Consider the following 25,699-nt stretch of genomic DNA (forward strand, 5'->3'; position numbering starts at 1 on the left):
CTCAATCAACCATCCAGCCGCGACTGTCGCAGCCTTTTTACCCAGCTGGTTACCTCATGCTGACTCCTAGAGATAGAAAGTTGAAGACAAAAAAACAAAAGCGGCAGTGTCCACCCTATGAAAAAGTCCAAAACCCATGCACATTTTGGGGGATCTTTGAGTTGGCCTAATAAAGGTATTACACGGTATGGATTATTTTATATCTATATTTTTCAAAAAATGTATACGCAGCCTGGTCTTCCCATAAAAACAAAGTCGTCGTTGGCCATGATTTTCTATAGGCGCCGGGTGGTGTCGTTAAAGCGTAGTATATCCATGGTGGAAACAAGTGCAGTTTTAGGCTGGAACTAACACTAAGGGCTGCTATGGTGTGTGACTCTTCTTTTTTCTATCTCTATGAGGGGACCAAGCTATGGAATAGTTGGGAACGGGTCTCCCCAGCGTCACTTCGCCGCTCTCGCCGGCCGCGGAATTGTGGATGTGAGGCGACCCGTTCCTGCAGGGCGTGCTGGGAATTGTAGTTTTCTTTTAATGGAGTCCGAGAGGCGCTCCCATTTCCCAGCGTGAACGGCAAGCGCCGTGGCCTCGACGCGAGCTTGTGGGCGTGAGTAAATTCTATTTGCTGCCTGCTGGAAAACATGGAGCCCTTGCTGTGAGTTTTGAGAGGGGCCGCAGATTCGCATGAGAGACCAAGGAAGACTTTTCAAGCAAGTGAGGGAGAAACGGAGGGGAGCCTGTGGGAGACCCCACCGCCACCCCCCCAAAAAGGGGCAGGGCGTCTGTTCCTCTGGACTGTCAGGGGCTCCCTTAACTTTCTTTGGCTAAGCACCATGCTCCTTCCTGCCTGCAAGGTTTCCCGTCAAGGTAATGTTTAGATTCTGCTTTCTGGACTGCTTATGTCAGGTAAACTCCCTGCGAAAGAGAGGAAGGGTGAGATTTCCCCCTACCCATCCACTGATCAATTTTGCGGATTTGTTTTCTTTTAAGGCGATGTAGTTAAAGAACTTGTTGTAAAGTCCTCTGTGCTTTTAGAGTAATGAGCATCAGGTATTCAGTATGAAATCCTTGCACATGTTAGTAATAAGTATTCTTATTAAATCTTGGCATAAAAAAAGAGGAGAAAAAAGAAAGGGGGGAAGTTCTTAATTCCTTTCATGCTTTCTTTATGTCCCTTGCAACAGTTTCTTCTTTGGATCCCACTGTGGGGGTGAGAAATGGAGAAAAAATTCATCCCTTTCTTCACAGTGCGACGGTGTGAGAGACAGAGACAGGGAGATTTTCAGCTTGGAACTGGCCCTATTAGCCACTTATTCTTTGGAGAAGATGTGGTAGACTTTGACAGATGTCAGCAGGGTGGGAGGAGGAAGAGGAGAAGGAGGGAGTGTCAAAAAGTATATATGTACAACCCAAGCTTTGGCACTATGGGTCAAGGATGATGTTAGGGTTTGGTTTTAAAGCTTATTAAGCAAGTCTAAGAAGCGATGAGATTGTGACCTTAGTGCATGTAAACAAAGGTCATGGGAATAAGGCTGACAATAGAGCAACTGGAAATCTCTCTCTCTCTCTCTCTCTCTCTCACTCACACACACACACACACACACACACACACACTGTTTCTCTCTGTCTGGTGGGGAGGGGATTATGGTGGACTGCCAGCTGGCGCACAGAAAGTATTTATTTCTCTAGAGCTGTGCCCTGCCACAAGTCCCCTCTTTCAGGTTCTTTCCTCTCCCCCTGCTGGCCAGAAGTGAAACTAGGACAAAGGTTATTGGCTTGTGAGATCTTACAAAACAGATTTGTTTGAACAGAGATCAATCCTGTTGAGGATGGGAGGCTCTTCAGGATCCTACACCTGCATATGCAATGATTAGAGCATAACTACGGCTACGATTATAAAAAAAAATCTTTTACAAAACTTACAAAACCAGCTTGGAAGGAAAGCGATGAAGCCCTGAATGTGCCAGTGTTCTTGCTTGTGTGTTTTAGCCTCCCCCGCCCCCCTCCATCCGCCCCCTTCCTTTCTTCTAGAGTGTTTAACTGAGGTGACAGTGTTTAGGTCTACCTGGAAATCTCAGCTTCTGATTTAGGAGCCCCTCCTCCAGTGAGTAGCTGCTGGTTAGGAACTAAGAGAAGGAGATAGTTGGTCAGGCACCCACAGTCCCACTCATGGCAGGATGGAAAATTTATTTCCTACCGTCTACAGAAATCCAGGTTCCAGGACCAATTATGTAGGCACCATTGTTGACCGGGCAGCTGGATTTTTGCATTGTGCAGTAATGTAAAAAATGATAATGGTTTCCTACAGCTGGCAAGTATAAGCAAGGCAGGCCATTTGGGAGAAGTAGAGCAGTTAGACTTCCCTTTACATGCTAGCTAGTTGCAAGGAGTTTATTTTCATGTATGTTGGTTCGTTATGAAGTAAAAAGCTTTAAGTACATTAGAGCAGGATGATGATCAATTGAACAGTCCGATATTGGGTGTTGACTGTGGTCAAAAATGGCCAAATATTTCATATAGTCGAAAATGTTCTTGTATACCTAGCAGCCCATATTTTTCATTGTGTTGTGGTGTCATCTCATAGCAATGGCAGGAATTGGGACCCCATGCTTTTCAGTCTTCCAGTAGTCAGGAACACATATGCACACACACTTCGTTTAGAAACCAACACTCTCTGCCTGGCAACTCCTCCCAGTTAAGTCCTAAGTTAAAACTTTGTTTTTCCACTAGCTTTATGCTGTAAATTCAGGCATCTCTAAATAGGGCACTATGTTCAGAAGAAAGCATGAAGAAAACTCATACAAGCTGTCACCAAAGTTGCAAATAGGCTAACTGCCCAGAATTTTAGTGGCTTGTTTAGAATTTTACCCTGAGGGACGTTGCCAGAATTGAAGGAGATAAAGCCAGATGAGTTCTATGTGAGCAATTTGCTATTGATGTGTGCTGCTCCAGTGCATGTGTGTGTTTTCTAAGTTATCTTGGGGGCTGGGGGCTGCATGTAGGTTGTTGTTTATTCGGTCAGTCGCTTCCGACTCTTCGGGACCAGCCCATGCCAGAGCTTCATGTCGGCTGTCACCACCCCCAAGGTCGAGTCCGTCACCTCTAGAATATCATCCATCCACCTTGCCCTTGGTCGCCCCTCTTCCTTTTGCCTTCCACTTTCCCTAGCATCAGCATCTTCTCCAGGGTATCCTGTCTTCTCATTATGTGGCCAACGTACTTCAGTTTTGCCTTGAATATCATTCCCTCAAGTGAGCAGTCTGGCTTGATTTCCTGGAGGATGGACTGGTTTGATCTTCTTGCAGTCCAAGGCACTCTCAGAATTTTCCTCAGCACCACAGTTCAAAAGCATCTCTCTTCCTTCGCTCAGCCTTCCTTATGGTCCAGCTCTCGCAGCCATAGGTTACTACAGGGAATACCATTGCTTGAACTATGCGGACCTTTGTTGTCAGTGTGATGTCTCTGCTCTTCACTATTTTATCAAGATTTGTCATTGCTGTCCTCCCAAGAAGTAAACGTCTTCTGATTTCCTGGCTGCAGTCAGTGTTTGCAGTAATCTTTGCACCTAGAAAGATAAAGTCTGTCACTGCCTCCACATTTTCTCCCTCTATTTGCCAGTTATCAATCAAGCTGGTTGCCATAATCTTGGTTTCTTTGAGGTTGAACCGCAACCCAGCTTTTGCACTTTCTTCTTTCACCTTTGTCATGAGGTTCCTCAGCTCCTCCTCGCTTTCAGCCATCAAAGTGGTATCATCTGCATATCGGAGATTGTTAATGTTTCTTCCAGCGATTTTAACTCCAGCCTTGGCTTCATCAAGCCCAGCACATCACATGATGTGTTCTGTGTACAGGTTGAATAGGTAGGGTGAGAGTATACAACCCTGCCATATTCCTTTCCCAATCTTAAACCAGTCCATTGTTCCGTGGTCTTTTCTTACCGTTGCTACTTGGTCGTTATACAGATTCCTCAGGAGGCAGACAAGATGACTTGGTATCCCCATCCCACCAAGAACTTGCCACAATTTGTTATGATCCACACAGTCAAAGGCTTTAGAATAGTCAATAAAACAGAAATAGATGTTTTTCTGAAACTCCCTGGCTTTCTCCATTATCCAGCGGATATTGGCAATTTGGTCTCTAGTTCCTCTGCCTTTTCTAAACCCAGCTTGTACATCTGGCAGTTCTCGTTCCATGGATTGCTGGAGTCTACCTTGCAAGATCTTGAGCATTACCTTACTGGCATGTGAAATCCGTGCCACTGTTCAATAGTTTGAACATTCTTTGGTGCTTCCCTTTTTTGGTATGGGGATATAGGTTGATTTTCTCCAATCTGTTAGCCATTCTTATGTTTTCCAGATTTGCTTGCATATGGCATGCATCACCTTGACAGCATCATCTTGCAAGAATTTAAACAGTTCAGCTGGGATACCATCGTCTCCTGCTGCCTTGTTATTAACAATGCTTCTTAAGGCCCATTCAACCGCACTCTTCAGGATGTCTGGCTCTAGCTCACTGACCACACCGTCAAATCTATCCCCGATATTATTATCCTTCCTATGCAGATCTTCCGTATATTCTTGCCACCTTTTCTTGATCTCTTCTGCTTCTGTTAGGTCCTTGCCATCTTTGTTTTTGATCATACCCATTTTTGCCTGGAATTTACCTCCCATGTTTCTAATTTTCTGGAAGAGGTCTCTTGTCCTTCCTATTCTATTATCTTCTTCCACTTCCACGCATTGCTTGTTTAAAAACAATTCCTTATCTTTTCTGGCTAACCTCTGGAATTCTGCATTTAATTGGGCATATCTCCCCCTTTCACTGTTGCCTTTTGCTTTCCTTCTTTCTTGGGTTGCTTCCAGTGTCTCAGCAGACAGCCATCTTGCCTTCTTGGTTTTCTTTTTCTTTGGGACGTTTTTTGTTGCCGCCTCCTGAACAATGTTGTGAACTTCTGTCCATAGTTCTTCCGGAACCTTATCTACTAAATCTAGTCCCTTAAATTTATTCTTCACCTCCACTGCATATTCATGAGGAATATTCGTGAGCTCATATCTAACTGGTCTGTGGGTCTTCCCTATTCTCTTTAGTCTGATTCTAAAGTGTGCAATAAGAAGTTCGTGATCTGAACTACAGTCAGCTCCAGGTCTTGTTTTTACCGACTGCATAGATGTCCGTCACCTTTGGCTACAAAGGATGTAGTCAATCTGATTTCGGTGTCGACCGTCTGGTGAAGTCCATGTATAAAGTTGTCTCTTAGGTTGTTGGAAGAGAGTGTTTGTTATGCACAGTGAGTTGTCTTGGCAAAATTCTATCGGCCTATGTCCTGCTTCATTTTGTTCTCCCAGACCATGCTTGCCTGTAATTCCAGGTGTTGTTTGACTACCCACCTTAGCATTCGAGTCTCCTGTAATGAAAATAACATCTCTTTTTGGTGTATTATCCAGTAGGTGCTGCAGATCCTCATAGAACTGATCTACTTCTGCTTCTTCAGCATCTGTGGTTGGGGCATATATTTGTATCACTGTGATGTTAAATGGCTTACCCTGAATTCGAATTGAGATAATTCTGTCATTCTTTGGATTGTATCCAAGCACTGCTTTAGCCACTTTATTATTAATTATGAAGGCTCCTCCATTTCTTCTGTGGTCCTCTTGTCCACAGTAGTAGATCTGGTGGTCATTTGATGTGAAGTGGCCCATTCCAGTCCATTTCAGTTCACTGACACCCAAAATGTCTATATTTAATCTTGACATCTCCCCAATAACCACATCTAATTTGCCCTGGCTCATAGATCTTACATTCCGGGTTCCTATGGTGTGTTAATCTTTAGAACATCGGATTCGTCGTTCACCACCAGCACCATTGGCTGCTAGCCGTCCTTTTGGCTTTGAGCTAGCTGCATCATCACATCTGGGGCTAGTTGAACTTATCCTCTGTTCCTCCCCAGTAGCATTTTGACCATCTTCCGACCTGGGAGTCCCATCTTCCAATGGTATACCAACATATCTCTGGTTGTACTGATCCATTTAGTTTTCATGGCAAGAATACTGGGATAGGTTGCCTTTTCCTTCCCCAGGTATTGTATTTAGTCTGACCTCTCTGCCATGACCTTCCCGTCTTGGGTGTCCCTTTATGGTTTAGCTTATGACGTCATTGAGGTGCTCAAGCTCCAGCGCCACGACAAGGTAACAATCTCCTTTGCTGAAGTGCATGTAGGTAAGTAAGTTAATTCATGTATATTAAATCAATTTGACTCTGTTGGTGGTGGACCACATCAGATTTGTTTTCGTTATGATTTATTTGGCAATTATATATTGCTCGACTGCTCATTGGGTGCTTGAGGCAATATACAAAATTCAGATAAAAATTGCAATAAACAGAAAAACTAATACAATCATAACAATAAAATACAACAGATATTTCAAAGTGTGGGAAAGGTGAAAGTCATCAGCGAGACTTGTGTGGCTGCCCTGATGCTGGGAAAGATTGAAGGCAAAAGGAGAAGGGGACAGCAGAGGATGAGATGGCTAGGTAGCATCACCGACGCAATGAATATGAACTTGAGCACACTCCGGGAGAGAGCGGAGGACAGGAAGGCCTGGCGCGCTATGGTCCATGGGGTCACGAAGAGTTGGATATGACTTAACGACTGAACAACAACAACAACTTAGCACTAGACACCTAACAGGAGACAGAAAGAAAAGGACCTGGAACTGACATGGGACCAACATCAGTACACATATTATGACCTGATTTGCATGTAATAGCAGCCCATGGTTTAAACAACCAATGGGTTGTCATGCACTAGCAGAAGAGAGTGGTGTCTTGCAGGCCCGCTGCTTCCACTGTTAATCAACAAGCTACAATTGGTTCATTCGTAGGTTGTTGAACATGACGTGCAAACCCAGACCGATGGGTTGTTTTGGGGCTAAACAACCCAGTGGTTAACCCATGGTTTGTTGTTGGGTTATAAGAGATCCGAAAAAACCTGCAAATTTTGGACACAAGTAACAGTATTGTAATAATACCACGTATAAAACACTATACAATTTTATTAAAACAATTAATAAAATTTGGCTAAAATTGCATAACAAAAGATGTAGGTAAAGCTCAATCTTTGAACCAACTTCTCAGGAGTATACAAGGGTTATAAAGACAGACAAAACATACCACAACCCTGTTACAAACATCACAGTCTTAAATTACAAGGGCAGTCTGTAGAATTTAACGTTTTGTTTGTGTTGATGTTTTGTGTAACGATAGGTTAGTCTTCTTCAGTGGCAGATGTACAAAACTTCAAATGTCTGCTTCAGCATGGATCCAATATGCAAAATATACCTCTCAAGTCATATGCATGTACTTAGAGTGGATGCTGTGAAATACTCCTCCACTCAGACCTGTAGGGCTAGAATGAAAGTTTTAAATTCAAAGTTGAAGCAGCAAGCGTCACTCCAAGTAACATCCACATTCAGGGAAAATATCTCCACTATAGTCCATTGTGCAGAAGGATTACATTTTATAAATTATTTTTATAAATATTTTATGATGTTTTATAAGTTTTATTATTACAGAACTGTTACCTGTGTTCAGTTTTTTCCCCTTATCTCTTATTTCTTTTCAGTTTTTATTGATCAGGAAATTATCTTCTTAGTTTGACCTTGTTGCTGGGTTAACCGCTGGGCTGTTTAGCCCCTGAACAACTCATCGGTCTGGGTTCGTATGTCATGCTCAACAGCCTAAGAATGAGCTGGGTTGTTTAAACCATGGGCTATCGTTATGTGCGAACAGACTCAATGTCACTCTAAGGATGCCTGTGTTAACGGTATGCTATCTATGTAAGTTATATGTCTCTCTAGGGATGCTTGTGTTAACTGTATACTCTCTATTTTGTTTCTTTGCAACAGGACACCGTTGCCTGTACGCTTTGAAATCAGCAAGCAAAGACTGTCTTTTGCCTTTGTGTGCAGCACGATGGGCTTCTTCTTCTCCTGTACCTCGTATCACCACTCACTATACTATTCACTCACGGGACAAAGACAAACGATGGGAAGGTACATCAAAGATGTTCCTTTAAAATATATATTTGGAATAACCAGTCTTGTAAATAGCTACTTGCATGCTCAACTGTGGTGACTAAGAGTTGTCTACAGGTGAACAGACAGAAAGGTGGTGGTGGTGGGGTTCCTTGTAGGACACTAAGGCTGCAATCCTGTGTCCATTTACCTGGGTGTAAGCTCCGTTGTATTCCATGGGATTTACTTCAAAGTAGATATGTATAGGAATGGGGTGTAACTGAGATAGATGTGAATAGGTGGCCTAGCTATATTTTGGGAGGAAACGAGGTAAATCTGTATCTGTCTTTGTAGCTACATGTAACAACTTTGTATTAGTTTATGTTTTTAATTGTGTTTCCTTTGTTGACATAGGGAGATTTTAGTATGGCAATATGTTTGGCTTTCTAAATAGAAATTAAGCAAGCAAATAACTTCTTTTTTTGACAGTTGAAAAGAAATCCACAGATTGCAGGAGTTCCTATGCCATTGTGGTTATGAAAGTAAAGATACATTTGTAAGAAAGTAGCTGAATCTGGGCTGGTTCTGTACGATGGACACCTTATTTATGAACACTTGTAGCCCTAAGGCCATTACCTTAATCTGTGTTCTGGATCCCTGTAGCAGCATGTTTAATACTATTGTGTATTATGAATTTTAGACAAATTCATGGAGGTGGCTAACAATGACTACTAGTCATGATGGTTTTATATTACCTCCAGTATCAGAGGCAGTATGCTTCTGTATACGAATTGCTGGGGTACATGAGCGGGAGGGTGATATTGCACTCATGTCCTACCTGTGAATTTCCTTCAGGCAGCTGGTTGGCTACTGTGTGAACAGAATGCTGGATTAGATTGGTCTTTGGTGTGATTTAGCATGGCTCTTCTTATGTTCTTATGTACAGATAGTGGGTATATTTTCACATTCAACAACAATAACCCAGGATTTCGAAACTACTTTGCAAGTTGACCTTCCTACTTTATGTCCAGGGTTCTGCATGGAATATTAGTTTTATTTAGCACCACTGCTATGCTAGGTACCAAGTAATTTTGCTGAATTGTGTGGGACAATGTCAGTAAATAGCCATTTAAACATTTCCTAACAAACCCACAATTTAAATGACGCATGTTATAATCCATTTTTGTGTTCTCTTGGTTCATCACATTATTTTGCCATCCAAGGCTGTTGGATCAGACTTTGAGGAGGGAGGGACGGTTGATCTTTATAGCACTGGTCTAGCCTATCTGATTTTTTAAATGTTTCCATTAAAGGGGTGAGCATGGAAAGATTTGCAGAAGAAGCTGATGTTGTTATCGTTGGAGCAGGCCCTGCAGGACTCACTGCAGCTATTCGACTCAAGCAGCTAGCTAGTGAACACGGCAAAGAAATTCGTGTGTGCCTGGTGGAGAAAGCCGCTCAGATTGGTGCACATATACTTTCTGGGGCTTGCCTTGAGCCACGTGCCTTAGAAGAACTTTTCCCAGACTGGAAAGAACGAGGGGTAAGAGAGCTTAATTGCTTAGTTTTATCTGTACCTAACTCATCTTTTGCCATCTGTAGCTTAATATTAGTAACAAAACATACTAATGATTTTAAAGTTAATTATTAGGTTAGTAATATATGTCTCATCTGAATATTATGAAAGTACCTGAAGACAATAATAATAAGCACAATAGAGAGCAATGACACTTGGACAAAAACCTTACATATTAAATCTTTTAGCTACATGTTAGCGGGAAGGCCCTGCAATGGATTACAATTGCCTTTTTGGAACTTCATTCACTTCTTGTTTGTGTTTATTCAGACACGTGTGACAGTCCTTGAATCTGGGTGATAAGGAAGAAAAAAAGGAGCTCTCTCTTTAGCCATAGCACCTTTCTGGTGCACATCACCCTTTAATTGGAGCAGGGGGGACACTTATTTTTATTTTTTTTTGTTTTGAATTCCATAACTAACCTTTTAAGAATATTAAATGTTTGCTTCAGTTTAGAGTGAATCTATAATAATTGGTCACAGCATTCACATGTATTGAGAAAAGAGTTGGAAGTTTCTTAATATAGTTGTGCCATATTTTATTTTCTAAGGCTCCACTGCATACTCCTGTAACAGAAGACAAATTTGGAATATTAACGAAGAGCTCCAGAATTCCCGTTCCCATTCTTCCAGGTACAGTTTTGATGAAGAAAAACTTCTAATGTGAATCTGTATTTTTAAATTGGGGTATAAAGTGCTTATATGAGCTATTCTTTCACTCAAGAAAATTATAGTGCCTCTATAGTGAAGCAATGTTGCATCACTCCATTGTAGTTTATACGTTGTGGTGAGGACAAGCTTGCAAATTAACCATCACCTAGGCATGCTTGGCAAGTAAGAATCTCCCCCAGGTGACCAGGAAGAGATGTCTTTGTAAAGTGGATAAGAGTTTACAGTTCTTTCAGTCCATTTGCATAACATAAGTATATGTTAACACAGAGCAGGCAAACTAGTAATAGATTTTGTACACTAGTAAAGTTTGAAGTGGTTAAAGGCCATAAACTATAAGCTCACTGTACAGTTTCAGGTGATAAGCACGATATAATGCAAACTTTGAATCAAACTTGGTGTTACACTGGTTTATGAAGTCAATGGTGATTTTATTTCTTCCTTTTAACTAGGCCTTCCAATGACTAATCATGGCAATTACATAGTTCGTCTGGGACATTTTGTGAACTGGCTGGGTGAACAAGCTGAAGCACTTGGTGTTGAAGTCTACCCAGGCTATGCAGCAGCTGAGGTAATGGCATAACTATGGTTAAGACGCTGAATTGCAGACCGGAAGGTCAGCAGGACAGCAGTTCGAGACCCGAGTGCTGCGTGATGGAGTGAGCTCCCATCTTCAGTCCCAGCTCCTGCCAACCTAGCAGTTCGAAAGCAAGAAATTGCAAGTAGATAAATAGGTACCGCTTCGGCGGGAAAGGTAACAGCGTTCCGTACACCTCGGTGTTCAGTCATGCCGGCCACATGACCACGGAAGCGTCTTCGGACAGCGCTGGCTCTTTGGCTTAGAAATGGAGATGAGCACCACACCCTAGAGTCGGACACGACTGGTTGGGGACACCTTTACCTTTTTTTTTTTTATATAAGATTTGCTGAACTTGCCCGTCCTGGATTAGATCAAAGGCCTGTTTAGTCCAGCATCCTGTTTCTCACAGCAGACAACCAGGTGCCTCTGGAAAGCCCACAAGCAGGACAGACGCATCTTGTTGCATCTAACTGTACCCTTACGATTTTTCATTCAAGAACTTTCAGGATGTTCCATGCATATATTACACTAGAAAAATTGTTGTTATTATTATATTTGATGTTCCCATAGGTTCTTTTCAATGAAGATGGCAGTGTGAAAGGAATTGCCACAAATGATGTCGGCATCCAAAAGGATGGGGCACCTAAGGTAAATGTTTGTTTACTGCTTAACGTATCATGGTTTCCAACCTTATAGATCCTTATAAAACAAATACTGTAAAAGCGTGATTACGTGCTAAGGAGATAGTGTTGCTTTAGGCTTTGCAGCTTAAGGTGGGCATTTAAGTAAACACAAGCTATATACTTAAAGTTTATGGACCAAATGTCCAGCATAAAGATCAGCACAGACATTGTTGTGTTGTAACCCCAGAAGCTGTATGCTGGAATACAGTGAGCTGGTTCACATGACATGACAGCCCATTGTGGGTTACTTGATCTGCGTGGGCTGTTGTGTAGTGCAAAACAGGTCATTGTTTAAACAGAGATCTGAAGGATTTTTGGGCATTCTGCCACAAGGTGCTCTGAAAGAGTCAGATGTAAAAAAAAAAAAAAAGTGGGGAAAAAATCAGCTAACCTACAAGAGTTTTAAGGTTAAAAACTCCTTTTCAACACTACATGTAATTTTTAAAAATCAAAACAATTCCGGATGTTCTATTAAAGTCTTTTTGAGTAGGCCAATGTATGAGTGTAAGGAATACTAGAACATGTGAAGGAATAGTGAAAAAGTTCATATTCAGTGTGATTTCAGAGGCCAAATTACACTTTGTGCTCCACATGTGCTTCCTACACTTAGGGCACAATCCTATGCATATTTAGACAGAAAAAAGTCCTACAACTCCTACAGCATTTCTGGCTGGGGATTGCTGGGAGTTGTAGGGCTTTTTTCTGTTTAAACATGCATAGGATTGTACTCTTATAGTACTGCTTGTAATTCTAAGTCCCATAAAGTGTGAAGGGCAGATGCCACAGGCCAATTGTACTGTGTCTACTACATGTCCTCAAGTGATGGAAGATGCATATCTCCATGCTTTAGTGTATTTAGCATTTGCAAACACTAGTGTGCACATGACAAGCATATTTGCTACATACGATTTGTATCGGCCCCAACACATGTAGCAGAAGAACTACCAATCTGCTCTCTTTCCTTCCAAAATACGTTGTTTTAGGCAATGTGATGTTCACATCATATTGTGTTATGGCTTCCCAATCAAACATTTAAAATCTATATTATCTGTGTGATGGTGGTAAATGATCTTCTGCTGTAGGCTACATTTGAAAGAGGCTTGGAGCTGCATGCCAAAGTCACAGTGTTTGCAGAAGGTTGTCATGGACATCTTGCAAAGCAGTTGTACAACAAATACAATCTCCGGGAGAACTGCCAACCCCAGACGTATGGTATTGGACTTAAGGAGGTATTACTGAATTACTGATTGGTTAAAATGCAAGGGTTGTTGTGTGAATCCTGTAATATAAGCATGTTAGTTAACTGCTAAAAAAACCCTTTCTCTATATTGTACTTGATGATGTCTGGGTGTTTGCTTTTTAAACCTTTTCAGCACAGAAATTGCATGAAAATATTATAAAGTCTACCTAATAGCCTTTGGAATACAAAATATTGGAATAGATACCTAACTTATCTAGTCTGCTTGATAGTGCAGTACTGCTGCTTACTGTATAGCACCTTGATCATTTATTATCACTAGATCTAAAGGACTTCTGCTACCAAATCTTTTCAGCTTAACTGCTAACAGTTCATCATATTTCAGTTTCAATCATAACATTCTTTATTCATGCAGGCTTTGTTTAAAAAACAATTTTATTTGTTAAATAGTTCTGGCTTGTAAACAACATCCAAGTGAAGTGTCCAAATGTTTCTTTTTAAGGTCAACATTTAGGCTTAAGACTAATTGACTGTGTCCCTGAATAAAAGGAGAACTAAGGCAAAGCCAAGTTGGAAAGAATGCCAGGTATTAGAGGACTCACTGTAGGCTCCTTCTCTGTATTATGGCTGTTTTATCTCACTTTTGTAGACTAGTGTGTCTTCCACTGCAGAGTGATGACTAAAACTGTAGTAACAAAATCATTCCTTGCAAGGGGAAAAAAGGCGGGGTATAAATGCAATAAACAAACAAACAAACAAACAAACATTGGCTATATAAACTTCTTTCTCTTAGTTGTGATGGTGGTGCTACCTCTTTTTACCCATTTGAGAAAGGTTTTGTAGTTGATAAGTAGTATTAATTATAAAGGATGAAAATAGTAGTTTCATTTTGGTTTAAAGTCTAGTAAAGTCTCTGCTGAACTACATTGAATGGCTTGTCTCTGTTCTAGCTGTGGCTTATTGATGAAAATAAATGGAAACCAGGAAGAGTGGAGCACACTGTTGGCTGGCCTTTGGACAGACATACCTATGGAGGATCATTTCTTTATCATCTAAATGAGGGTGAACCACTAGTAGCTCTTGGGTTTGTGGTATGTGTTTTCTATCTGCAGTGAAATTTTGCTTTTGAAGCTTTCCTCATTAAGTTTAGTAAGAATAGAAAATATCTTGTTTATAAGCAAGACTTTACACATAATGGCATCTTGTCCTATAAGGTAGTACCAAACTCACTGTAACTAATTGCTCAGAAGTATGCAATGAAAATGAATTGTGTGTTCTAGATACTTATGTGTAGAATTTTAGTAATCTTAGTGCTGCTTGTTGTCATGCTTGCACCTGTTATGTTTTTTTCATACTGTTGTGTTTAATTTCTAGAGAGAGAGGTAGCGTTCCTTTCTCTGTAGAAGCGCTCCTACGTTGAAAGCATTTCTCCCTGATACGTGAGGTTAGTTAGTACCAATATTGCTTTCCCATCCAGCATTTTTCTTTATAATGGTGTGCAAGGATGGGAGCAGTCAGCTCTTTATTAGGAAATTAGTTATATGCATTTCATATTGGTGCTCTTCCTCTTGGGCAGGATATTTATGTTCTCAGTTCTAGCCAAAAGAATGCCTCATCTTTGCTCAATGAAGTTGAAGCTTCATTCCATGTAATGTGAAGATTAATCTATAGCTTTGGTTTCTTTCTATGATTTTCCACTGCTGCAGGGACAGCCCTTCTGCATTTCTTGTGCTGGAAACGATTTCATACATGACAATCTCTCTATAACACTGTAGGAGAAATAATTTGTGTGGTGTCACCTAAGATCTTATATTGAAGCACAGTACTTTCTTTACAATTTGGATAAATTTACAGACTTTCCTGTGTTATCTAACCTTATATTGTGTTGTGTTTGTGGCAGTGAAACCTCACCACAAACAACATATATAGCAGGGAGGAGATTGTGTGTGTGTGCGCGTGTGTGGGAGGGATAAGAAGGTGGCTGGTGAGAGAGCGGGGGGTGCAGGATAGTTTTTCCATGGCTCACTGACTTCAGTAGTGAGTTGGTGGGTGGGATAAAGTTGGGTATGTTGGAATTTACCAACCAAAATGTTGGCTACAAGCGTCTAGTCCACTTATTGACTTGCCAGAAATAGTTTATTTTGTAATGTAGGTATTAATTTTCTATATAGGTATTTTGGTTGTCTCTATGTGAAATTACTTTTAGACTCAAGACCATTTCCCTCCATAGAAAGCTTAATGCTCACCTTTTTCTTTGCTTCCTGTTGCCATTGTTCACACATCTGTAGCTGCTAGTGTCTGGTGGCCTTACCTCCCTACAATACTGTTCACATATAGATTGTTCTTGGCTAGGAAACCAGATAATAGGCCACTCTAACCTGGAATTCAGTATAAAAACATTGTAGTTAGTTTTATACTGTAGTCAGTATAAAAATACTGTTAAAAATGTCAATAGCCACTCAAGGCTCATCCTGTCCCCAAAATCAACAACAACTATAGAGCAATGACATGTTCTGCCTATGGGTCATCTACAGAACCTGATATTTGATCTTCAGCAGTTGAATTCATGGGCTAACTCACAGGGTACACCAAGTTGTATGGATCACTTGATCACACAAAAAAGTTGCATGGGAATTGCAAGAAGTAATTCTTTGGCTACAAAATGTAACACTGAAAGCAAAAGTGAAGTAAGTATATTCTGGAATTAGCATAATAGGAAAATGTGTTGTATGTTTGAGGCTTATTTAGCCTTGTAAGTAATAAATATTATAAACACAATGTTCCTGTAGAACAAGTTGTGTGTTTTGCTTTTTATAATTGTCTGTTTTCCCTTTCTGCTTTTTTAGGTTGGTTTGGATTATCAAAACCCCTTTCTGAGCCCATTTAAAGAATTTCAGAGGTGGAAGCACCATCCCAGTGTACAGCCTACTTTAGAAGGTGGAAAGAGGATTGCTTACGGTGCCCGAGCACTTAATGAAGGTGGTTTCCAGGTAACATTTTAGTAACATAAGGTTGTTGACTTGAATTTCTCTGTGTAAAAACTAGGGACGTCATCTGATCAAGTAAATCTTAGTTGTTTGATCATAGTTTTAATTGCTTGACTAAGTTTGTATATGAAAGAACAACCATAGTTCTAATGAAAAAAAATGCTTTCCTTATTTCTAGATGATGCAGACTTCTCACCCTAGAAGAGGCATTCCCCTTTCTCTCACACACAGGGGGGAATGCCTCTTCTGAGATGGTGCTTGCCATCTGGACTTCGTATAAGTACTTTGTATCAACAGTTTTAAAAATCTGCTGTCCGATTAATTTGGGACACGTTTTTAGTTGATTTAATCTAACCGATGGATCTATTAAATATTACAGCCCTAGTAAAGACAAAATGGTATGGTGACTGAACTGTTACAGATGTCTCAAGTTGCCCTTTGAAATTTAAAATATGATAGATTACAAACAGTCCTGGGAAAAGTCACACTGCAAGCCCATCTCTAGGTAAGATTAACAGGATGTGTGTTGGAGCCATATCTTACAGCATAACTGTACATAGTTTTGCAAAAGAAAAGTGTGGCTTGCTTGTAAATGCTGTATTTCTAGAATTAAATGAACAAATATATCTGGTGGGAGTTAACAAGATGAGTCTGCAAGGTTTCTGCATTTGTTTTAGGTCCCACAAGACATCTTCACATAAAATTGTACAACTTGGTTTTTTTCATATGCATATCTCTTACTGTGTTTCTTCTGTTCTAGCATTCAAAATAAGTGTCTCCTGTAGATAGATCATTATTTACAGGGATAGGCAGTGTGATACCCATGGACACCAGTGTACCCCCAGGCATCTTTCTTGGTGTCCACCAAGGTTCCCTACCTCTCCCACTTAAAAAACAAGAACACATTTTCTTATTGGCAGTTGGAATTGCTGTAAAATAGTTTTGTTGGTGCTGAAAACTGTGGGTTCAAAAGAGTTACTTAGTATGTTGGGGTTCTGCTTTGTACTCAATCTTTGGGTCAGGTTACTAGTCCTTTACTATGCCTCCCATGGCAGCCATTTTGTGGTGGTGCCCAGGACAGTTTCTCAAATTGCCACATGGGCCCAAAAAGGTTGCCTATTTCTGCTGTTTCAAATCTAAAGAGCTTGGGCTTACCGTATGAATTTTTGAATGAGAACCCCGTGCCTTGTCAGATGTTGTCTTCAAAAGAGATTAGCTGTGCATTATTTGTGGCAGGGAGGCACTGCTGTTCAAAGCTCTTGTGGACATATAACACTAGTTGTGTTGCTCTTTAGATCCAGACTTTATATGTATTCTAGGTCATTTTATAGGTATACTTACTTTTCTCTGTGCTAAAACCTACTAGTTGAACATTAATCTGTAAATGCTGCAGTATTCCAGGGACAAAGTTTTTCAGTCTATATCCGTTAGCTTCAAATAATGCTCTGCTGAATTGGTCAGAAATATATCCAGAGAAGACAGATCTGCTGTATTGTTAGATACATTGTCTTATATCTAGAAAATACAAAAAGTTAGGATACTAGATCTTTTTCACCTTTCAGGTGTATTAGTTGATTGTATTAATTGACGAGGGGTATAAAAATGAATTAGAAATACTTCCTGAATAATACTGGCTAAATCAACAAATATATTTGCAAAGCCTTGGATATCATGAGTTCCTGCATCTTGTAAATGTAATAATTGAGAAGTGCAGTAGCTTCCCTGAAAAGCTGAGATTCATAGATTACTTTCATAGTTATATTCTACCCTCCATAATACTAAGAATCCTTTATTGTTTTTGTTGTATTTAGGAAATAGTTAATTCTAGCATGAATTATATGGCTCGGTTTGTACATAACACCAAACCTTGGTTTAGTACTATATGCACAAGCAAGAACATCCCTGAGCAAAGCCTTGGGCTCATGTGCTTCCCCCATCGTTTCTCCTCACACAGGCCTGGAAGAGGATTTCACTACTGTTCAGTTTTACTTTAAAAGAATCCTGGCTTGTATGAACCAGGGATCATGGTTTAAAACAAACTCTTGCCAGTTTCTGAACAAGCCAACTTCAAACCATGGGTCAAAACGCTGACTTGTTTAAGTAGAATTAGTTTTAAACCACAATCTCTGTCTGTGACAACGAACTGGATTCTTTGAAAGCAAAATGAAATGTTAGTGAAGTCCGACCTTCGTGTGGGCTCTTTCCTGCTCTAGCAGTAAAACATGTTTTAGCTTTAATTGTGAACCAAACTAGAGATGTAAAATTTCTGGAAATTTTTAGGCCATGGAAAAATGGGGTTTCTGGAAAAATTGGAAATTTTGGGAAAATTGAAAATAAGCAGTACTTATATTTTTAGTGCTCTTTACAGATCTCAAGTCACTTTATTGCTTTAAGGCAGCCTTCCCCAACCTTATGCCCTCCAGATATTTTGGACCTCAGCTCCCATCAGCCTCAGGCAGTATGGCCAATGGTCAGGAATGCTGGGCACTGTAGTCCAAAACATCTGGAGGGCACCAGGTGGGGAGGGCTGCTTTAGGAACATAAAGCGGCCTTTCTATTCCTAAAGTTATTTTATGCATGACTTAGTTTGTTCATAAAATTATCATTATATTTTAAAACTTTTAAAAGTAAATTTGTAATTATTGTTTGAATAGATTAGAAAAACATTAAGTGATTGCTACAGCATCACAAACACAGGACTCTATAGAACAAAACCCAAGCTGTCAAGAATGCACATTTACTGTGCACAACAATGGTGACTCTACTCACATGTTGGGAAACTGAGCATAAATGCCTATTAGTGAAATATACTTTAAACCAATAGTTTTAATAAGGAATGAAAGAACTAACTGTGCTGGGAATCTTACAGAGAAGATTAAAAAGTATTTTTCCCATGGCTTCATTATTTCCAGACACTTTACATCTCTAGTCTTTCTATAAAAGTGTTCTTATTACATAATTTTTAGAAATCATTTTGGGAGCAAAAAGGCTGGCTTACAGTATATAAATGCTTTGTCTTAAATTCTGAAAGAAAATATTTCATAATCCAAAGCTGTTCAGTTTTTCCCCTTGGGGCTTCACATCTCTAAACCAGACATATGTATATATTTCTATAAGGGCACAATATTTGCCTAAGGGGGAAGTGGTGTCGGCTCTCTTTTATACATTTTTCCACTTTAAGATACAAACTTTTGTGTTCCTGGACAGCCACAGACATGTTGGTCTTTTAATCCCATGGCTGCACTAGTCTGCCCTTATTCAAATTTCAAATAATTTAAGGCAGGTCTTCTTCAAACAGTAGAGAAGTCTTCCCTCAACCCGATGGATGCTCTCTAGATGTTTTGGTCTTCAGTTTCTATCAGCCTCAGCCAGCATGACTAATGGTCAGGAATGCTGGGAGTTGTGATCCAAAATAACTGGAGGGCAGCAGGCTGCTATAGGGAGTGGGACAAACATAGGCATTGTGCACACAATTTTGAATGTTTGGTTTGGCCTTAAAAAATAACCCACCACCAGTGCTCGAGGTTTTCCTGTAGAGTTCTTTGTAATCCCAGTGCTGTTCTGGTGTCAGTTGCATTAGGTTGGATATATGAAAATATGAGTTGATAATGGGTATAAATGGTGAAGTAGTACTGGGAAAGCTGGAGATGGATGAGTCTCCTAGTTTGGGATGGCATGATACAGATCTAGGAAGTGTTGAAGAATTTCATTCAAAAAACAGTACAGAATGGATGTGATCAGGCACAAAACAGTATATAATGGATCCACAGTCTCATGGGTGCTCCATAGCTGGTTTTAGCTTATCAGTGTAGGCATTGTGGCTTGTGAAGAGGCATGAATGGTATAATATGAATATTATTTTTGTCTGCTTAATACTGTTCAACTTCTTAAAACATTGATCATTTATCCATTTTAACATGTTAGGTGTGTCCCTTCAGTTCCCAAAACAGCTATTATTGGTTGGCAATGAGTGTTTCCAACAATCTTAACATCAGTGCATTTATCTTCTCAGTCCATACCAAAACTCACCTTTCCTGGTGGACTCCTTATTGGATGTAGTCCAGGCTTCATGAATGTTCCTAAGATTAAGGGTACACATACTGCAATGAAAAGTGGCATGCTGGCTTCAGAAGCCATTTTCAACCAACTAACTGATGGAAATCTCCAATCAAAAACAATAGGTAAGATCACCTGATATGAAAATTTATGACTGATGCTTACTGTGACCTATGACTATCCTGATACCAGTGATACCAGCTTTAAAGCCAAGTAAGGGCGCAGTTCTGTGGGGATAGTCCGCCACCTCCAAACTCAGAGACAACCAACTATCCAACGCAGGGAAGGCAGAACATCGAGGGGATCTTCTCCTCTGTCTGCCCTGCATTTGCTGCCATTTGATGGCTGATTTCAGCTGCCTAGCTGGAGCAGCTCGGAGTGGGGTGGGGACGGCACATAGGAAGCGTCGTAATGGCACTTCCGCTGTCCCCTCCCCGCCCCCAGGAATGCCCCCTTTTCCCCTGCTCTGTGCTGCTCTTCCGAGTGTGGAGCCAGGGACAAACCATGCTGCCTACGAGGTGGCAGGGGAAGGATGGGGAGGTGGTTTTGTGGGAACTGACCTCAGAGCACTGGCTCTGAGATCGGTTCCCGAAAACAGGAAAATCCTACGGCTGTCTAGCCACTGTCTAGCGGAATATATCATGCCCTTTGGTGTGAAATGATACTCAGAGATTAAACCAACATTTTAAAATATATATTCAAGTATAAGGTATATATTCTTATCAACTGCTTTACCACAACTTTTTTTTTTAGAAGGCCATTTAAATATTTCCACTGATGTCTTTGCTGATGTCTAAAATAAAATCATCCAGCAGCTTGTTTCCATTGTAAATACAAAGTCAATATTTTGAACAAGGTGACTTGGACAGGGAGAATGCTTTGTACCACGGTTGTAAAATTAAATGGTTATTTAATTCTCTACAGTGCAGTAGAGTAACATGTAATTAACTCCTTTTAGATCACCTAGGTTAATTCATTTTAGATTAACTACTTTTAGATCAGAAGAAGTGTATTTTCCCTCAAAAGCCATGGAAAAGGTTTTGGAGAACATATGTATATTACCAACACACATTTTGTAGTAGTTATGAGAGCAGAGCAAACTAGTCAGCAATGTTAAGCTATACTGCTAGCGGTCTTCCACTCTTCTTTTTCAGTATTCATTCCTGTATAATTGATGTATGCTTTCTTTTTTCTAATCTCTCACCTGAACACTCTAGTTTAAATTTACATTTTGAAAAGTACTAACATCGGTTTATTGTAATGTAGAAAGCTTATTAGAAGCCACCAATCTCTTTGAAGTAGAAAGACTTCAGGTGCTAACTTTCTGCACTTCAACAAACGTTTATTAAACAGCTTCATATTCCTAGGACTAAATGTGCCTGAATATGAAGACAGTTTGAAGAGATCATGGGTATGGAAAGAGCTCTATGCAGTCAGGAATATCCGTCCTTCCTGCCATGGGGCCTTGGGTGTATATGGAGGAATGATTTACACTGGCATATTTTACTGGATATTAAGAGGAATGGAGCCTTGGACCCTAAAACACCCAGGTAAGTTTCTAAACTAGCAGTATATGTATATAACGTACAGGAGGGGTATTGGACGTCTTTCAGCCCAAGGGCTGGATCCCATTTTGGAGAAGCTCTGAGGGGCAGCATTCCAATAGGGGGCAGGGCCAAAACACCAGCATATTGTAGCTTAAAGCTCTTGCTGCCAGCAACTCTTAGGAGAGGCATTTCAACCTTTAAGAACGGGGGGGGGGGGGGGACGTGCAAAAGCTGGGAAACCACCAAACAATTGTTCAGGGAAAGCAGGTGCGGCCAGGGGAAGGGAACATGGCCATCTAGCCAGGCAAAATTTGGCTTGCGGGCCTGAGGTTCTGCACCCCTGGTCTACAGAGTATTTGTTGGCAGCCTTCATTTTTAAACTAGGATTAATATCCAGTATCAGAGAAATAACTGAAAGCAGAACTGCTTTGCTGGATCATATCAGGGTCCTTATACTTCAGCATTCTGCTATGAACAAAGGTAAGCTAGTCAGATGATCATAGGCTGGGCATGAGGTATTCAGAGCCATACTGCCTTTGTTCATGAATGTTCCGTCTAGTGTAGTATGACTCACACTCACTGATAGACCTCTTCTTCGTGAACTCTGCCTAATTTTTTAAGTCGTCTAAGCCAGAGGCCATCACTGTACCATGCCAAATTCAATTAACAGTGCAATCATATGCATGTCTAGTTCAGTGTCACTTACTCCTCAGTAAATTTGTAAGTCTGCAGCCTGAGTTAATTACTTGTGTAGAAACTTTAGTACTTCCTTAGCATGTTCAGAACAGACTAAACAGCCTGGTTCACATGTAACATTTAACGTGGCTGCGTGGGAGCAAGCGTGCGTGCTGCCTCCTGCCCACTCGCCACTTCCGATTTTGGATACTCGGGAATGCTCTGATCCTCAGTTGTTGTGACATGCGAACCCAGCATTTTGGATTGTTTAGGCTTGAACAATCCAGAGTTTTAACCCATGTTTTGTTGTTAGGTTAACCCCAAACAACACAGGGTGCTGTGCTCACACATCGCAACAGGGTGTTTCTGGCTGTTTCCGAAATTGGAAGAGGCGAGCGGACAGGAGGCAGCAGGCTCACTCCAACGTGGCCGCGCCAATTCCTGAGCTGTTTAACTGAGGAATTAGACATTATGTGCGAACCATATCATTGAGTGACCTATCATTATGAAGTTTTTTTTCCTAGGAGTTTTTTCTCCATATCATTTGTAATTTTATAAGCTTCTAATTTAATCTAAACAAAAAGGCTCAGATGCTTTAGCTTTCCTCATAGAAAAGTGTTTCAGCCTTTTGATCACTTTAGCTGCCATTTTCTGTACCTTACACAGGTACAGAAAAGCTTTAAAAGTACTTAACACAATATGCCAAATGTAGCTGCAACAAAATTTTATAAAATGCCATCATTTGTATTTTCAGTCCCGTTCTTCATAATTCCTAACAGTTTGCCTTTCACTACTGAAGCACAATGAGTTTACATTTTTAACGAGCTTTCACCATAATCATGAGAACTTTCCTAGGTAGTCACAACCAGTTAATATTCCTATAACAATGAGCCACATTTGAGGCAATGAAACAAATAGCCTACTTGTGAGTAAGTTGTGCATACAGAACAACATGAGCCTTTTTTTATAATACAAACCTGAGTTGTTCTTTAGTATCAAGCTGCTTGTGCACAGCGAAGTGGCGTCCTACCCTCCATAGCAAGTGATCTTTATGTTCTGTCCTTTTAACCTTGGGCAGGGGAGATGGGTTTGTCAGGAATATTAAATTTGAAATACTTCAGTACTGGATCCTTCATAGTTGCGTGTAACACCTCACATGAGTGGATGTTTTCTTTGAGAAGTATTGTATTTCTTTCAGAGTAGTACTTTGTGGAATTCATGTACACATACATATATCTTGTTACAATACAATACATATACCTTGTTACAATAACTTTGTAGATGAAGTAGATTGTTCTTTGTTTATATTGACCAGTTTTTCCCTATGTTAACATTATACTTTTAGGGACAGATGCAAAGCAGCTAAAGCCAGCTAAAGACTGCACACCTATCGAATACCCAAAACCTGATGGAAAAATCAGTTTTGACTTGCTTTCATCGGTGGCTCTAAGCGGTACAAATCATGAACATGACCAGCCGGCTCATTTGACTCTGAAGGATGATAGTGTTCCTGTCAACCACAACCTTGCTATATACGATGGACCTGAGCAACGATTCTGCCCTGCAGGTACCTAGCAAAATTTGGTGGGTGGGTGGGAGTATGGAGTTACAGTAGTTGACATACAACTCCACTTTCTAGCTCTTCTACAAACCATGACTTCAGTTGCCCTTTAAATCCCTTTTTCTTTTCTGATAGAGTTCTTCTGTATTTTCAAAATTCTGCTATCCCGTGCACTAATGTTAATTTTGTATTTTGCAGGAGTGTATGAATATGTTCCTGTGGAAACTGGAGAAGGATTGCGGTTACAGATAAATGCTCAGAACTGTGTCCATTGCAAAACATGTGATATTAAAGATCCCAGCCAAAATATTAACTGGGTTGTACCTGAAGGTGGAGGGGGGCCAGCTTATAATGGAATGTAATCTTGATCACATCTAAAACCTCGTCAATGCTGCAGAATCGTACAACTTTGGTTTTGTTAAACTTTTTTTAAAGAAGTTATAATGGTCTGAATGGTGCTCTATGAAGCTAGCATTCTGTTGAACGCTGGTAGTGCCTTAAACAGTCAATACAAGGTCAGTGTGTTCGTCAGTGTGTTATTTGAGTGTACTTCTCCACTGTATCAGAGAAAGTGTGGTGAGACTAGTTCGTATACATTGTGGTCTGATTTACCTAAACATTCTGGACTCTGGTACCAATAATGGATGTAACCAAGACTAAAAGATATGAAAGTGGACATATGTGTAACTGTCTTAACAGCTGATGGCTAAATTTCAGTGAATTTGATCTTAAAAAATAATCTTGCAAAGACTTCTATCACAGACTACAATGTCCTACAAGAAGCAGAGCAGAGCAATGCTAGCTAGGGTCAATCTGGTGTAACTTCATTTTGTTACGTAATTAAAAACGCTTTCCCTATACGATGCTTAGAAATTCAGTTTATTTATTCAACACCACTTTAACTGCATTTGAATTTGTAGTAGTGAAAGTTATAGGTGGGGACTAGAGGGGGTAGAAGTAGCCTGCTGCACTTAATTGTCCAGTATGTTACTGACCTTGTCCAAATTCTTCGCACTGGATCATTCTGAAGTTTAGTTACTAGTTTTTAGGATTAAGATACGGCTACTGTTAAATGTCTTACTACTGAACTTAATGACAAGTTATTTGAAATTATCTATAACCTGAAGAAAAATCCAAGATGTAAACATGTGAAACAGCATCAGTATAGATGACAGTCAATAATATACTGTCACTACTACTCATACTAATCCTGCCTTTTTATCAGTGCACAAATTAAGGAGGGAAAACAATTCTGACTTAAGCAAACATCTTTGCATAAGCTGCCTTCTCTTTTTCCTTCTCTTTCTTTATCTTCTGCTTAATTTTCTGGACTTCCATTTGGATAGCTGTGGAAGTAGACAAAAATGTCTTGTTAGACACCCTGGTCGTGTACAAGATTTCCGCACCTTTTCCTGAAGTAACCAAATTCCCACCCCATTCACTGCAGAAAATAAAGTTATTTTCCCGAGACAGAGTTGATTTAGGAATAAGTTGGTCAAAATGCTGAAGAATGCTGAGCAATGAATATAACCTTGCATAATTTGTCATGCATATGCATTCCAAGATAGCAAATTCCCTCTTCTTCCTTCCCCTCTCACCAAAAAAAATATATGCTGCATTGTATAAAAATAACCCACAGTTGGATACTTATCCTGGCTTAACTAGCATGAAAATGTTTTTAGTCTTAAGTGGAGCAAAGCTACCTGGTCTGTATTGCTAGAAGGAAGACAAGACTACCACTTTACCTTTATCCTGAGGTGCTATGCCTTGAGCCTTCTGAAGATCAGCCTTCAAAGAAAAATAAACACTTGAGCAAGATGTTTATGTATGCTTGTTACAAATACTTCTATTTGTAAACAAATAGCCAAAACAAATACTTCTATTTACCAATGCCTGATCATAATCTTTTGTTGCTTCCCGAGCTTGAGCCCTTCTGTAAAGTGCTTTAGTATTTGTCGGATCTATGGCCAGGACCTGTAAAATGAGCACAGTAAAGTAAAACCAGATACTGTATTTTGAGCAGCAGTATGTCTCTAAGAACTGATCTCCTGAGATATTCTATGGGAGAAGACAACTCATGCAGCCCTTCTTAGGTTTATTTTAAACAGAGATAGTTTCCTTATTGGCCTAATCTAAATCACTGACAGTGCAATTCTATGTAG

General features: G+C 40.2%; 2 protein-coding genes across 5 annotated transcripts in view; one reads left to right on the forward strand and one right to left on the reverse strand.

The window, feature by feature from the left end:
* On the forward strand, positions 1–24,395 carry ETFDH (electron transfer flavoprotein dehydrogenase). Of its 4 annotated transcripts, XM_084856359.1 has the most exons (14): positions 593–864; positions 6,071–6,210; positions 7,899–8,045; positions 9,320–9,549; positions 10,133–10,214; positions 10,703–10,821; positions 11,401–11,478; positions 12,596–12,742; positions 13,662–13,802; positions 15,558–15,701; positions 19,711–19,879; positions 21,122–21,304; positions 23,322–23,543; positions 23,736–24,395. In XM_084856359.1, the coding sequence occupies exons 2-14, from the start codon at positions 6,099–6,101 to the stop codon at positions 23,897–23,899; spliced, it is 1,938 nt and encodes a 645-aa protein (XP_084712485.1). In that variant the 5' UTR covers positions 593–864; positions 6,071–6,098; the 3' UTR covers positions 23,900–24,395. The 4 variants fall into 4 exon arrangements, with proteins under 4 accessions (XP_084712489.1, XP_084712486.1, XP_084712485.1 ...); XM_084856363.1 differs by lacking the exons at positions 593–864; positions 6,071–6,210 and adding an exon at positions 1–185; XM_084856360.1 differs by lacking the exons at positions 593–864; positions 6,071–6,210 and adding an exon at positions 90–175.
* PPID (peptidylprolyl isomerase D) overlaps positions 20,429–25,699 on the reverse strand; it is a 13,269-nt gene continuing 7,998 nt past the window's right edge. The window contains exons 8-10 of the mRNA XM_084856364.1: positions 25,425–25,511; positions 25,283–25,325; positions 20,429–24,883 (exon numbers count right to left, since the gene is read on the reverse strand). Of these exons, the coding sequence (XP_084712490.1) occupies positions 24,795–24,883; positions 25,283–25,325; positions 25,425–25,511 (219 nt within the window). The 3' untranslated portion in view covers positions 20,429–24,794. The remainder of the gene's footprint in view (positions 24,884–25,282; positions 25,326–25,424; positions 25,512–25,699) is intronic.

This window comes from Heloderma suspectum, chromosome 5 (genome assembly GCF_057233095.1).
Source record: "Heloderma suspectum isolate Gila_16-S chromosome 5, 16-S_ref, whole genome shotgun sequence".
Taxonomy (NCBI): domain Eukaryota; kingdom Metazoa; phylum Chordata; class Lepidosauria; order Squamata; family Helodermatidae; genus Heloderma; species Heloderma suspectum.